The sequence below is a fragment of the Myotis myotis genome, unplaced genomic scaffold (genome assembly GCF_014108235.1).
Source record: "Myotis myotis isolate mMyoMyo1 unplaced genomic scaffold, mMyoMyo1.p scaffold_m19_p_13, whole genome shotgun sequence".
Taxonomy (NCBI): domain Eukaryota; kingdom Metazoa; phylum Chordata; class Mammalia; order Chiroptera; family Vespertilionidae; genus Myotis; species Myotis myotis.
In genome coordinates, this window is record NW_023416317.1 from 56,482,923 (window position 1) to 56,497,505 (window position 14,583).

The window sequence follows — 14,583 nt, forward strand, 5'->3', positions numbered from 1 at the left end:
ATGGTGCCAACTTTAACCTCTTAGGAAAAACGTCCCGAAGCTGCCAGGAAGATGCCCAAGGCCACACAGCGAGGCCTGGGGCCAGCGTGTCTGCTGGGGCCACTCCGGCGTCAGCGGATAAAGTGTTTATTGCATTAGTACAGTGGGCCGCCCCCAGCGCCGCCCGCTCACAGCGTTCTGCTTCTGGCCCGCGAGGCCCCTCTCCCAGCGCCGCGCTTCTGGCGCCCTGCTTCCCTGCCACCTCCGACCAGCCGGACCCTGCGCCCGGGGCTACAGTCAAGGTTATCCTGTTAATAAATAAGCCGGCGCGGCTGCCCCTCGGCCAGAGCCTGTCGGTCCGTGTCTCGGTGGGCCGGGGCCGCGCGTGCCCGCGCCCCATCCGTCTGTCTCCCGGGGTCTGTCGGCCCCTTCTCCAGCCCGTCGTGTCGTCTCCCCGGTTCCCGGCGCGGAGCCGGGAGTCACCAGTGCGCGGCGCTCCGGGGCCCCCGCTCGGCGCGCGGCTCGGGGACGTGCGTCCGCCGGTTGCGACCCTTCCTCCCGGGCTCGGGCGGCGCGGGCTGCGGCCGGCACATGCGCAGGGAGCTCGCGCCGCCGCCGCCCGGCTCCACCAGCTGCAGGAAGTCCCGGTACCAGAGCTTGGGGCCCGGCGGCGCGACGGGCGCCGCCTCCTCGCTCCGGGCCAGCCTCGCGGCCTGCGCGGCGCTCAGCACGTGCAGCACCAGGCGGCGCAGCGGCCGCGAGAAGCCCTGCTCCACCGCGGCGCACAGGTAGGCGCCCGCGTCCGCGCGCCGCAGCCCGCGCAGCAGCAGCCCCCGCGCCGTGCGCTCCGCGCGCTCCTCCGCCGGCACCTGCGGGCGGGCCTGCGTGAGGCCGGGAACGCGCTCCCGGCCCCCGCGTGGGACAGGGAGGTGGGGTGGGTGGGCGGGGCGTGGGGAGGGAAGAGCGTGGATCGGGGGGCCAGGTCCACGGTGGCCGAGTGGGAGCGGCAGAGGGGCGCGCGCAGACGCACATCTGAAGGCCGAGGGCTGGCGGGCCAAGGTGTTCAGGTGGGAACCCGAACCCGGAGGGGTTCTTCTGACTCCGGGGGCGGGTCAGGGCTCTCAATAGGCGGGGCTTTTCTCGTGTGTGTGTGTGTGTGTGTGTGTGTGTGTGTGTGTGTGTGTGTGAGAGAGAGAGAGAGAGAGAGAGAGAGAGAGAGAGGGGTGGGGGGGGGGGAGGGAGCGGCCGGGAGCCTAGGCTGCAGGAATGGGCCTCACCTGGAGGGGGACCAAGCTGGACGGGAGGGACTAGGGGGCGGAGCCTCTGGGCGGGGCGGGGCCTCATTAGATGTGGGGGCGGGACAAGGCTCGGTGGGCGGGTCCCCACCCGGCGCCTCACTCCCCCGGGGCTCACCGGGGCGCTGGCCCCCTCCCCTGCGCGCTGGAAGGTCCACTCCACGTGCGCCTGCAGCGAGCGGGGCTCACACTCCAGGAAGGTGCTGCCGCCCTCCACGCCGAACACCTTCCGCTCCTGCAGCGCGGGATGGGCCGCGTCTAGGGAAGGGGCGGTCCATTCAGGCCAGGCAGGGCGGGCGGGGGCAGCCTCAAGGGGTGAGCGGCGGGGCCGCTGGGCACTCACCCCCGGAGCACAGCGTCCTGGGGTCGCCGTTCTTCACGTCTTGCCGCCGGAACCGCCTGGAAAGGCGGTGAAATGGGAGTCTCCCTGAGCCCTTCTTCTCACCGGGGCTCCCTCCCCGCGCGCCCCCGGCCAGCCCCTGCCCACCTCTTGGCACTGGGCTGGAAGCGTGTGCACGCGGCCCCGTCCCAGGCGCAGTAGGGGTCGCGCGCCAGGCAGCATTCGGCACATGCGCGGCCGTGGGCAGCACAGCGGTACAGCGGGATCTGGGCCACTGCGCTCCGAGAGGCCACGTACAGCTGGTGCTAGGGGGCACGAGGGGCTCCAGGCTGACCGAGGGGGCCTGTGCCCGCCCCCCATCGGTCAGGGGTCCCTTCCCCACTTGAGGGGTGAGAACACTGAGGTCTCAGGTCACAGGTCTAAGGCAGAGCCTACACTCAAACCCGGGGCTTCAAACTACCAAGGGAGGCGTGTGGTGGGGGCTCCCGGGCACCCCCTTGTCCATTCCACTCCTGAGCCTTCTGGTCACTTACCCTCTTGGAGGAGATTTGCATGCTGGTGACAGCGGCAGAGTCCTGAGAGAGAGAAGGGGTGCTGGGGGCTGGGGCTGAGGGGAGTGGGGTCCCCCAATGACGGGTGCTAGACCTCACCTCAAACACGTGCAGCTCCTCCAGGAGCAGCCCCTCGTCGCTGGGCCGGCTGCCCTTGGGGACCGAGATCACCTTTAGCACCGTGCCAGCGTCTGCGGGGGCGAGAGGGCCTGCCTCTGTATCCCTGACAGCCAGGCCGGGCTCTCTTCCCTCCCCCGTGGCGAGGTGGGTTGGTGAGAGTGAGGGATGGAACCATCGGAGAAGCGCGGGGAGCCAGGGAAAGGCGGGCTGGGGGCTGAACAAGAGGAGCCTGACCCGTGCCAATGAAGAGGACGTCGTAGTGGCCATCGGCAGCTGCTACTCGGTCTGCAGCAATCTGGGTGAAGGTGTACCCAGCACCCACTTGTAGGAAGAGAGGGCGCCCCCCCAGGGGCAGGATGGAGCTGTACATGAGCGGGTGGTTCCGGGCAAACTGGATGACGTCATCAGGAAAGTCCTTGGTGGAACTGAAGGTACCAAAAGTCTTGCTGGGGCACTGGGGGTGGGAGGAGGCAGGACAGGGACATGGTATGAGGGCCTGGTGGGCAGCCCTCCACAAGGGGCCTCCCAGCCCTGGAGTGTGTGGGGGGGTTGGGGAGGATTAGGGGTTGTGGGGGGTACTGGACAGAGCCGCCTCTGGGAATCTGAGAGAAGAGGCCTGGCCTTGCCTTTGGGAATCGGAGGAGGAGACCTAGCCTTCCCCCGAGAAGCCCTGTCTGATGAAGGTGACCCCCCCCCATAACAAACCACATTTAACCAGGAAACCCAGGCCAAGTTCTCCACACTGAGGCGTTTAGTGGGTTGCGGTGGGGGGACCCCTGGGCTACGCACCATGCCGGGCCGGGGGTAGGGGACACGGCCCTGGTAGGACACCCACTGGTGCGTCGGCCCCTCCTTGTGCGCAAAGGGCCCCAGGAAGGCCCGGCGCACGTCGGTCATGCTGTACACGCACACGGCCGAGCCCTGGAAGACGCCGCTGCAGGGGAGGGGAGGGGAGGACAGGAGTGACGGGCCTGCCGAGCCAGGCTGCCCCGCGGCCACCTCCCGGGCCTCACCTGGACGTGGAGAAGACGGCATAGAGCAGCGGGGCCCAGCGGTCCCTGGAGGGCAGCAGGAACACGTCCTCTGTGGGGACGGGGCCTCGTTGGAGGAGGGCACACAGCCGGGCAGGCCAGCCAGGCTCCCGAGTCTGCGCCCCGGCACCCCGCCCCCCACTCCGTCCTCCACGCCTGGCACTCACGGAGCTGGTCAAAGTGTGTGTCACCCTCGGTGCCCGGCACTGAGCACACCAGCCGCGCCTTCAGGAACGTGGTCCACTTGTTGACCAGGCTGCGCTGGCCGCCCACGTCATTCTGTGGGGTCAGTTGGAGGGGATGAGGGCCAGGCCCCAAAGGCAGCGGGGTGGAGCGGGCCCGTGGATGGGCTCAGGGCCTCCTCACCCGGCAGATCTGGCCGATGCGGGACACGGACCGGCGTCCCAGCGCCTGTGAGGCCTCCACCGCCGACTCGCGGAAGAAGAAGTAGATCTTGTCATCGTCGGGGTTCTCGCTCTCCGGAATCCAGAAGACCTTAATGAACTTGGGTTCTGGCCGCAGGAAGAGTGTGGGGTCAGCGCGGTCCTAGCCCGGACGCCCCGCTACTCACCCAGGTGCTGCCTCCCCCTCCTCTCACATAGCAGGTGGGGCAGCATCGGAGAGTACCAGCCTCTACAGGGGTGGGCAAACTTTTTGACTCGAGGGCCACAATGGGTTCTTTTATATATATATATATATATATATATATATTTTATTGATTTTTTTTTACAGAGAGGAAGGGAGAGGGATAGAGAGTTAGAAACACCGATCAGCTGCCTCCTCCACACCCCCTACTGGGGATGTGCCCTCAACCAAGGTACATGCCTTTGACCGGAATTGAACCCAGTACCCTTCAGTCCACAGGCCGACGCTCTATCCACTGAGCCACACCGGCCAGGGCCACAATGGGTTCTTAAACTGGACCGGAGGGCCGGAACAAAAGCATGGATGGAGTGTTTGTGTGAACTAATATAAATTCAAAACAAACATCATTACATAAAAGGGTATGGTCTTTTTTTTTTTTTTAGTTTTATTCATTTCAAACGGCTGTGAGCCAAGTTCAGATGGCGCGCTGCGGACAGAGTCCTGAAGAGCAGGGCCTGCGAGTCAAGAAGCAGCCACAAGAGGGCAGCAGAGGCCATGGCCACCTGGGCAAGCAGGAAGCGGGATCCCGGCCAGTGGTTGAAGAAAGGATGGAGATGGAGTCTCCGGTTTTACCTCCACTCACGAATCTTATTCTCTAGCAGGAAGCAGATGCCCCACTCCTGTTGCAAACACTCTGCTGGGCCCCATCACTCAGGGTAAACTACCGGGCCCCTTGTCATTGCTCCCTTCAGAAATCTGTTCCTCCGCTTGTCCCTGCCCCAGGACCTTTGCACTACTTGTGCCCTCTTCTTGGAATGCTCTTCCCTCAGTCCTGCTCTACGTAGGGGATTGGCTCACATCCATCCTCAGCAGAGTGGCTTCCTTTACCCAACGTAGTCTGTCACCTTTTCCCTCCTCTCTACGCTCTCATTGGTCTCATGACCGGGAATTGATTTTTTCGTGTTAGGAGGTCTGTGAACTCAAGGAGCGCGTGATACCTGTCTAGCCTTCCCCGAAGGGCCTGCCACATGGAAGTACTTGGTGAGACCTGGCTGCCTCCATCACTCACTTATTTTGTGGGCCTTACTCAGCACCTGCCCTGTTGGGGATGAGGGTCCCCTCCTGCCACCCCACCACCCCTCACCATTGAGCCAGCGGGAGTCGTGGGGCTCAGTTCGGAGACTCGGACGCTGGCCCAGGCTGCGGAAGATGGTGAAGTCCCGGCCCATGAGGTCTGCGGCCACCCCAGAATACAGCTCTTCCCCTGCAGGCAGGGCCAGGGCTCAGCCAAGCTGAAGGCTCTCGGCTGGGGGAACTGTGGAGCTCTGGGGGCACCCCTGGGGCTCTAGGGAGGGTCTTGGGACTTGGTGAGGTTCCAGGAGTTCTGTGGGATCACAGCCTCTGGACTCACCCACCAGCACGGAGGCGGCACGGTGCCTGGGGTCGTAAGGACTCTTGCCCTTGCCGTCCTCCAGCCTCCGAGGGTCCAGGCGGAGCACGGGCTCCTGGGGGCGGGGAGGTTGTCACTGCCAGGCCCTCCCTCCCCCCACACCCCTCTGCTGGCTCTGGCCTTACCTCGGGCCGGTGGCCCACCTCCAGGAACGCACAGGTGGGGTGGAAGGCCCCGGTGCCGCAGGCCAGCACGTGGGAGCGGTTGTAGGCGTGCAGCAGCTTCACGAAGTTCATGCACTCAGTCTAGCGGGCAGCCGGGGCGAGATGTTGAGGCCTCCCCCGGGGGGGGGGGGTTGGCCTTCAGGGGTTCCCGCTCACCAGTGCACCCCACCTCTTCCTTTCTTTTGCATCAGCTCAGGCAAGTACCAGCATGGGCTCCAGGGACTTGGGGGCCGTCAGTGACCAGCCCAGCCCAGCCGAGCCCAGCCCACCTCCCAGCAGAATGGGTACCCGGGGAAGCAAAGGTCTGCATTGGCCCCTGTGACTCACAGGCCCCCAAGAAGAATCACATGAGCCCCCACCCTGACTCACTACCTCCCGACTCCGCCACCTCAAGCCCCTGCCCCCATCCCGGCTGGAACAGACAGGCCTCTGTTTCGGCGCTGCCCGCCTATGGAGTGGGGGCTGACCCTCCCGCCCCCACCCGGAGCCCACACTCACACCAATGTCCTTCCCGGCCCAGTTGCACTCCTCGCGCCATTCCACAGGCGCTGGCCAGGCCAGCTGGGGGTGGGGGTGGGGGAGAGGGACACAGGTCAGGGGCGTCCGATGCTCTGGGCTGGGTGTCACTCAGGGGCCCCAGCCCCGCTCTCCCGGCATCGGGGTGGGCTCCCGGGGCCGCTCCGTGGGTAGCGCCGCACCTTCTTGGCCCGCTTGCTGATGTTGTCCAGGCTCAGGGAGGCCACGTGGTTCTCCGCGCCCACAAACAGGCGCCCGCGCTCCTCGTCCACCAGCAGGGCCTCGTAGCAGCAGGTCCTCGCCAGCCGGAAGGTCCGGAGACCGTGCTGGGCCTGGAGCTCTGCGGGTGGGGACCCGAGAACGCTGGGCGCTTCCTTCCCCCAGGCCCTGTCCGTCTCTCCCTTAGGCTCACACGCGTGTGAGTTCACACACATGTGCGTTTACACCTGCGGAGGCCACCCCGGTGCACAGCCACCCCCTGTGCCCCTGAGGGGAAGGCAGGCCGAGCTCCTGGGGCGTGCTCGGACAAGCAGTGTCTCCAGGCAGCGCACTGGGGGCCGGGGCTCTGGGGAGGCCAGGATGGAGGGGAAGCCGAACCCGACTCCCCGATCCAGGGAGGGCTCGGCCGTCCTGCCAGGAGCCTGGCTCAGTCCCTGGCAAGCGCTCCTGGGCAGGGGTGGGAAGGGGCTCTCAGGGCCCCCACATCTCAGCTTCCCTGGGAGTAGGGGATGGTACAGAGGCAGGATCTGTTGCCATGGAGACCGAGGGGTCTTCCTGGGAAAGCAGAGGGGAGTGGGCAGAGGGGCGTGCCCCGCTCGCCCTGGGCCCCCGCCCGCCAGGTGCACCTACCTTGGAAGGAGAAGCGGAGGCGGGGAGGGCTTGGGGAGGCAGCCCCCAGCACTGCCGTCCAGAGCAGGACCAGGGCTGCGATCATGGCGGCCTCCGCCCGCCCCGGCCCGGCCCAGGGCGCTTAGGGTTCAGCAGGCTTCGGCAGGCGAGTGCCGGAGCGAGGAGCCTTGAGCCGCCCTGGACTCTGCCCCGGGATCTGGAAGAGAAGGAGTAGTAGCGAGGGCCAGGGCCAGGGCCAGGGCGAGGGCGGGCGGCTGGGGGGAGCCCCGGGGATCAGGTTACAGCCCCAGGGGAAGGCGGCTGGGGGCGCATTCCACTTCCGAGTCCTCCCTCCCTGGAGGGTGCCCTGCCCGGCCACAGTCACAGGCACACCACGCTGGGCACACCCTCGGGGTCACCCCACACTGGCAGGCACCCGCCCCACCACGTCACCCTCCCCAGTAGCCGGCCCTCCCATAGGCTCACTCACAGGCATTAACTCACACACTGAGGGCCGACTTCTCGCCAGCCTGGGACTCGGCTGGGACAGTGGGGGACACAGACAAGGTCCCCCTGCAGGAGGGACTCAGGCCGGCGGGTTTCAGAGGTGCCAGGAGCAAACAAGCGAGTTGTGGGAGTGAGAGCAACGGCGGGGCGGCCTCAGGTGGCTGCGCCCACAGCCCAGGGACGGGCACCGCTGGGGCCGGAGCCGGTGGTGGGGAGCCTGCGAGTGTATGTTCCCGAGGGTCCCCGTGTGTCTGTGCTGCACGTGTGTGTGGTGTGTGTGCACGCACGCGGCCAGGAGGCCATGGGCGTTTGTCACACATGCAGATATGTGGCGTGCATCTGTGCGCACACGGCATTGTGTGTGTCTGCGTGGTGTGTGCACTTTGTGGATGTGTCTGTAGCATGTGTGTCACACGTATGTGGACCTGTATGCACATGCATGTGTGTATGTGACTATCTGGACATGCAGGTGAGCAAAAACACACGCAGTTCACCACTGCCTTCAACTGGGGACACTCCTGGAACCCACTTCTCAGAGGAGCTCCAGGGGTTGGCAGAAGCCTGGTTGCAGCCAGACTGCTAGGAAGGGGGGCCACTGGGATGGGGGCTGCTGGGATGAGGGCCGCTGGGATGGGGGGCCGCTGGGAAGGGGGCCACTGGGGTTGGGATTGCTGGGATGGAGGGAGCAGCCCCGGCTGAGCTGGCCTCTCTCCCCTCCCCAGAGGTGGACTGGCTGGTCACACAGAAATTCTGAGCTCAGACTTCAGACCCAAGAGGGATCAAGGGGGGAGAGCCAAGGGCCTGAGGCAGCCTCTCCCCAGCTAGGGGAGCCCGTCCCCTCCTGAGCCTCCCTCCCCCCCTCAGTCCCAGGTCTCCCCATCTGCGACACCCCCCCCACCACCACTGCTCGGAACCAGAGCCCCTCCCGGACCCTCAGACGGGGCCAGGTCTGAGGCAGGCTGTGCAGGGGCCGGCGCCAGAGCCCTGGGGTGGGGCAGGGTCCTGGCGTGGGATGGGGCAGGGGGCACAGCTGCTGAGGCCCGTTCCAGACCCCTCCCGGTAGCCCTGCCCAGCTCCATAGCTCACGGACCTCTCCCTTGCCACCCCTCCCAGGCGGCCCCCTCCCTCCCTCCCTCCCCTGACACTTGCCGCTGCCTCTTCTGGGCTGGGGGGCGGGGGTCTGCGCCACCACAAACCCCCAGCTGCCTCCCCAGTGGCCACCGAGAACTCCAGCACCCCCGCCCCTTCTCGCTCTGGAGAAGGGGAGAAGCCAGGGGCCCAAGGGCACCCTCCGACGGCCCCTTTAAGGAGCAGCCCCCACCCCCACCAAGCCAGCCACCGCCCCGCGCCGTCCAGTGTACGGGGCGGGCAGATCGGGTGACTGGGCAGGGAGCCTGGACGGCTGAGACGGTGGCCCAGCCAAAGGGGAGCGGGCACAGGGGGGAGGGAGTAGGGACGACACCCCTGTCGGGGTCACAGCAATAGGGCGCCCCAAGCAGCGACAGTGGGGCTCCCAGTCAAAGCAAAGGAGGAAGACGCCATAAAGGCCCGCCCCCAGCCCCAGGCGACTGCAGGGCGGGCAGGGGGGCAGCTGGTAGGGTCCCTCTGGGGGCTCCTCACCTGTCCTTCCACAGCTGGGGCGCAGGGGGCCCGGGAGCCAGCTGGGTGGGAGGGTCGGAGGAGAGGGGAGGGCGATCGCAACTGGGCCCTCAGGACCCCGTCCCTGTCCTTCCTCACCACGTGGGCCAGGGCCCTGCCACCTGCTGGCAGTGGTTGCCATGGGAGCCAGTCTGGGCAGGAGGAGGGCCAGGAGTGAGCAGGTCTCACTGCCCCGCAGGGTGGGTCCTGCAGGCGCCAGCCCGGCCTGAACCCTGAACGCGGTGCGGCCCGGCTGAGGGCGCCTGTGTGAGCTCTGGGACTGTCTTTCTTCCTGGTTGGAGGTGGGAGGAACTGCCCCTCACCAAATGCCCAGCAAGGTGCCCAAGGGGGCGTCAGTCTCAGGCCACAGGCTCCCGCCCCTGGGGCCTCGGTTGGGAAGGGTCAGGCGGCTTGGCTTGAAGCTGGGTCTGGTGGACACCCCGTCTGGGGGCTGAATGTTGACAACAGCTGAGAGGGGACCTCAGGCCCACCTGGGGGGACATGCCAGGCTCCCACCACTCCCCCTGGCCAGGCATCCTCCTGGAATGGCCTCAAGCTGGTCAGAAGCTCCCAGGGGTCAGCAAGGGAGGCTGTGGCTGCCAAGTCCCCTGGAGTAGACGTGTCTGTGCCCAGCCAGAGTGGGGTCGCGCCCCTTCCCTGCGCCTCGGGCCTAGTGTGCCCGGCCTGGCTGGCTGGCAGGGAAGGGTAGGGGTGAGCGGGAGAACCAGGGCGTCGGGAAGGCCTGGGGAGGGACACACCCCTGCAGGAACTTCTGGGCTTCCGGGATGCACCTCACCCTCCTCCAGGCTCTGTGCCTTGGACCTGGCTCCCCCCCCGCCCCCCCAGTGCAAGCAAACAAAATTCTTTGGCTGTTTACAGTGTTCCACCCAAGCAGCCAAGCTCAGCAAGTGCCTTTGAGGTCCCCACCCGCGCCCGCGGTGCCCCCACCTGCCCCCACTGCTTCTGGTTCTTCAGGCCCAAGGGCCCAGCCCCTGTCCCATTCGTCCCCAGCCCTGTGACCCTCTAGAGAAATGGGACCAGGACCCCCCCAATCCCATCTTTCCAAAGCCCTGGACTCAACGCCCGCCAACGGGATGGCTCCTTCCTCCAGATGCGTCCCCTCCCCAAGCGGAAGGGCGATCCCCCGGAGGGGAGCTCAGCTTGTCCCCGTCCCCACAGGTGTCCTTCCTGCTCCTCGGGTCCAGGTGCAGGCCAGGCCTGGGCAGGGCCTCATTCGGACAGCCTGGGAGCAGGGTCATGGCTGTGGGTCACCTTGGGCTCTGGGCGTCCCCCAGGATTCTGGAATCGGGCAGCCGGGCCTGGGTCTCGACAGCACGGGGCAGACCAGCAGGGAGGCAGCTAAAGTCCCTGCCCCCGCCCGCACCCCTCCCTGGGGCCACCCCGGGCTCCTCGGCCTCCACCCTTTGCCGGGGCCTCCGTGGGCAAAGGCCTGCCTGGGCTCTCACTTGGTGCTGCCTGCGAGTGGCATCGGCTGCCAAGGCCTCCGGTTTTCCTTCTGGAAATAACTGGTTTGTTGAGCCAAGTCCCAGCACCTGCCTCCCCTCCCCCTGCACCTGCCTGGGCGCTGGTCCTGTGCTGGGGTAGGACTTCCCTCTGCGGAGGCTGCGCCACCCCTCCCAGGGCCGCCGGGCTGGGCCACCTGGGCCCGCTCACACCTGCTTTAGCCATCAGGGCTGGCGGCGCCAGCGGGCCTCCTTCTGGCCACGTGGGTCCTGGGATGTGCTCCCTGGGGACTCAGGCATGGGGGTGGGGGGGCCTGGAGAGAGCCTAACTGAGGCCTAAAGCCCCTGACACGCTGCCACCCAGGGGGTCTCCCCACCCACCCCCGCCTGGTCTCCAGCTCCCAGGGGGCCCCTGGCCCACCTTTTTGGAAAGATCAGCTCCTCCCTTCCTTGCCCGTTCCCCGGTCCTTCTGAGGGCCATGTCAGAGCTGAGGTGGAGGGGCCGAGGGCGGGGCCACCACGAACCCTGGGCCTCCGGCTGTGGCCCTGCCCCCACCGCTCCGCCCCTACCCTCCGCCTCCTGCACATTCCTCCCTGGCTGAGGTCAGCCCCTTCGGGATGGGGCAGCCCCCCCCCCCCTCCCCAGCCACATCACAGCTCTTCACTCACTCCTGTTTTCCTCATTGCCCAGCGAGGGGGGCCGGGGGTGCGGCCTCCCTCTCCCCTCCTTCTCCATAGCCTGGCGGGGGCGGGGGGGAGGGGGCGGGCAGGGGGGCGGGGCGGGCCTGCCAGGAATGCGGCAATAGTGGACCGGGTTGCCCCTACACCCGTCAGCACACATTAACACTTTGCTACACTCCGAGGAGGGCTGTTGGGGGGCTCCAGAGGCTCTGGCGGGTTAAGGGGGCAGGGATCGACCCCCTAGTAGCCGGGGAGGGGCGGAATGAATCCTGACACCTCCGCTCCCCAGCTGTGCGTCCCGCGAGGAAATGGAACCTCTCAGATGCTCCCCTCACTATTCCTGCGGCTGGGGGGGGGGGGAGTGAGGGGGGGGCTGGCACACTGGGCACCCTGCAGCATCCAGGCCCAGCATCCTTCACCTCCTCCTCCCGCTTCTCCTGTCCCCCCCCTTCCCCGCCTTGCCCTACCGCCACCAAGCCCCCCACTCCTCTACCCCCCCCCCCCCCCGCAGCACAATGATATCCCAGACCCTCCACCCGAACCTCCTTCCCCCCTCAGCCCCTGGGGACTCCTCAGTCTTCCTGCTCCACCATGCCACCCCCAGCAGTGCCCAAGCCCACCCCACCCCCACCCCCCAGCCCCCAGCCCCCAGCCCCCAGCCCTGGAAGGCCCTTCAGTCTCATTGGGGACAGGCCCCGCCTCCTCCCCCTGCAGCCTGACCCCTTCACCCTGCCCCAGGCTGTGTCCCGGGTCTTTCTGCCACTCCCCCTCCTCCTCCGTGGCCTCCCTTCCTCATGCCCACCCATCCCCTGACTCAGACTTCATGAAGCTTGGGGGGCCCAGGATGTAGCCTGGCATTCACACCACCCACCTGACCCGGCCCTGGCCAGCCTGCCAGCCTCCCCACTGCCAGCTCCTTCCCGGCCAGGACTTCGCCAGGCTGTGCCTCCTGCCGCTAGGCCCGCCCCTGCCACCTGCTGTTCTCCGGGTCCACGCCCCTCGCCCCTCGGCCCTTTCTCTGTGAGCCCCTGCCGCCCGTAACGGCGAAGCTCTGCGAGCGCTGTGCTCCCGCAGCTGTCGGCTGTCACTGGGGCCCGGGCGCAGCAGAGCCAGGCCCGGGAGGCAGCGGAGGGAGGGCCTGCAGGGAGCCCTCCACCCCCAGGGCCGGCTGAGCCCACGGAGGGAGGGGGCTAATGGGGAAGGGCCCTGCTCCAGCCCCTCACCCACAAGGTCAGGAAGCAGTCAGCAGCTTCCCGTCCCAGATCATCTGTGGGCTGCAGCATCTGCAAGGGGCAAACCCTGCAGGGGGAGAAAGGGGATCTGCGGCCCTGCCCCTGCCCCTGCCCCCTGCGCCTGCCCCCTGCCCCCATCACTGTGGGATGGACTGAGGAGCCGAGTGGCTGGCAGGCATGGACACACGTACCCCAACTGGCCTGAGGCCCACCTGGGGGTGTGGGAGCTGGCATTCCCAAGGGGCTGGTGGAGGCAGAGCCTCCTGGCAGGGATGAGGCCCCCGGGATCTCGTTTGGGACAAGAGACAGGATTGGGGGCCTGGGAGGGGCCTGGACACGGAACTCAGGCGGCAGACACTGCAGCCCTGCCCCACCCTCTCCCTGACTGAGGGCAGCTTGGGCCTGGTGGCCGAGCCACAGGCTGGGCAGCTGCAGTCACGTGGCTGGGCTGGCATGGCGCCTCCAGCCTAGGTGGCTGGCTTGGCACCCTGGGTGGGGGAGAGGGGTTGACTCGGAGGTTTTCCTGGCTTCAGGATGAGCCACCACCATGGGGCTGCCCGGGACATGGTCAGGGCCTCCGCCAGGCCTCGCAGTCCCTACAGCCTCAGAGGCACCCTCCCTGAGGCCCTCCCGTTCTGCGGCTGGTCGCTGGGCCTCAAGCACCTGCTGGGAGGGGCGGGGGGGGGCACGTGTGGGGCCGGGAGGATGGGCCTTCTCAGGCTGGGACAGCTCCGGGGGCCGGAATCTCTGCCTCCCCTCACCCAGCGGCTCCCAGGACGGGACAGCCACAGGCAGTGGGGGATCCCCAGGAGGCAACCTCACGGAGTCCCTCCTATTGGGGGACAGGGCACCTGGGATGCCCCAGCCTGCCACCTCCATGGCTGGGAGTTTCCCAACTGCCAGCGACAGGGAGGCGTTGAGGGGCCGCCCCGCCAGCGCTGGGACAATGGAGCCTTGTGCCCCAGGAGTGGGAGCAGGGGCAGGAAGGCCACGGGCAGGTGGGGGTGCTGGGCTGCACCCAGGGAGGCCCTGCTTGCCAGGACCCCACCCAGGACCACTGCCAAGCGGGACAAGGGGATCTTGGCCAGACCCTGCGTGGCCCACCCAGGGGGAGGCGCTGGGTGCGCCAGGCAGACAATGCCCGCCCTCAATGGCCCCTCTGTGCACGGTCCCCCCCGGAGGGAAGAAAGGAACCGACTCCTGCGGCCGCTTCCTGCTGGCAGGCCCCGCTGCTGGGGGCCCCGGCGCCCCGCCCTTCTTCCTAGGGCTCCGGGTCCGGCCTGACCGCGAGGGGAGGCAGGGATGCAAGTCTGGGGGCGGGACCTGTTCCTGTGTCAGCCTCAGCCCTCGGGGCAGGGGTAGCAGGAAAGGCCCGGGGAACCGGCGGGGCGCGTTCATCTCCTTCCGACGGGGCGGGCGGCTGCAGTCTCTCTTCCCCTGCCAGCGTCGGGGGCCCCCCAACCCCCCGGCTTCCGGGGCACTGGCAGGTGTGCGGAGGCGGGTCCCGGCCCCACCCTCTCCCCTCTCCGCCCTCCCCGCCTCCACGGCGCCGACCCCGGCCCGGGGCGCTTTGTCCCGTGGCGAGCCCGGGGCCCCCGCGGCCCCACAAAGCCGCCTTTGTGCCCGTGGCCTCGGCGGGACCCCGTGACGTCAGCCTCCGGGACGGCGCTGGGGGCGAGCACGGGCGGCGGCGCCCTCTGGTGGCCACGGGCGGAGGCGCGCCTCCCAGCCCCCCCTCCCCCGCCGTGGGGCCGGCTTCCCAGAGCTGGGGGAGCTGGGCGAGGCTGCTGGCCGGGCCCCCCACAGCCCCCCGCGGTCATCAGCCAGTTTCCTCTGCAGCAACAGATGTGCGGGCCTCCCGAGCCCCCCGGAAGCGCCCCTTTCCTTGAGCCCTAGTCCCCGTGTAGGTGAAGGGTAGCCACCTGCCCACATCAGGGTTGGAGGGCACCTCTGGGCAGAGGCCCCCACTGTCCCCAACTTTGTCCAGTCCAGCCCAGGGCGCCTCAGTTCTGGGCAGGGCTCTGGGCAACACGTCAGATTGGGAGGCGGGAGGGGGCGGCCAACCTGGCCTGTGACCACACGGCCCCTGGGCCTCAGGCCTGGGCGCTGAGTCAGTTTCCTTCCACTCCACTCACCGGGCACCTCCTGCTCCGTGTCCTTGGAAGTGTGCCCCCTGACCCTCCAGCAAGGCTGGATGCTGCCC

The 14,583-nt window shown here is 67.9% G+C and overlaps 1 protein-coding gene across 6 annotated transcripts; it reads right to left on the minus strand.

Annotated features, from left to right (window-relative positions):
* Positions 1–110: 110 nt before the first annotated feature.
* Positions 111–11,000, minus strand: SEMA3B (semaphorin 3B). 6 transcript variants are annotated; one of them, XM_036333474.1, is made up of 18 exons: positions 10,889–11,000; positions 6,881–7,076; positions 6,214–6,371; positions 6,014–6,076; positions 5,477–5,596; positions 5,313–5,406; positions 5,046–5,165; positions 3,683–3,828; positions 3,484–3,595; positions 3,299–3,368; positions 3,075–3,219; positions 2,520–2,739; positions 2,265–2,356; positions 2,148–2,189; positions 1,762–1,919; positions 1,618–1,673; positions 1,393–1,532; positions 111–848 (listed from the first exon to the last, which is right to left on the minus strand). In XM_036333474.1, the coding sequence occupies exons 2-18, from the start codon at positions 6,963–6,965 to the stop codon at positions 459–461; spliced, it is 2,211 nt and encodes a 736-aa protein (XP_036189367.1). In that variant the 5' UTR covers positions 6,966–7,076; positions 10,889–11,000; the 3' UTR covers positions 111–458. The 6 variants fall into 6 exon arrangements, with proteins under 6 accessions (XP_036189367.1, XP_036189369.1, XP_036189372.1 ...); XM_036333476.1 differs by lacking the exon at positions 10,889–11,000 and adding an exon at positions 10,583–10,827; XM_036333479.1 differs by lacking the exon at positions 10,889–11,000 and adding an exon at positions 8,987–9,008.
* Between the last annotated feature and the right edge of the window lie 3,583 nt (positions 11,001–14,583).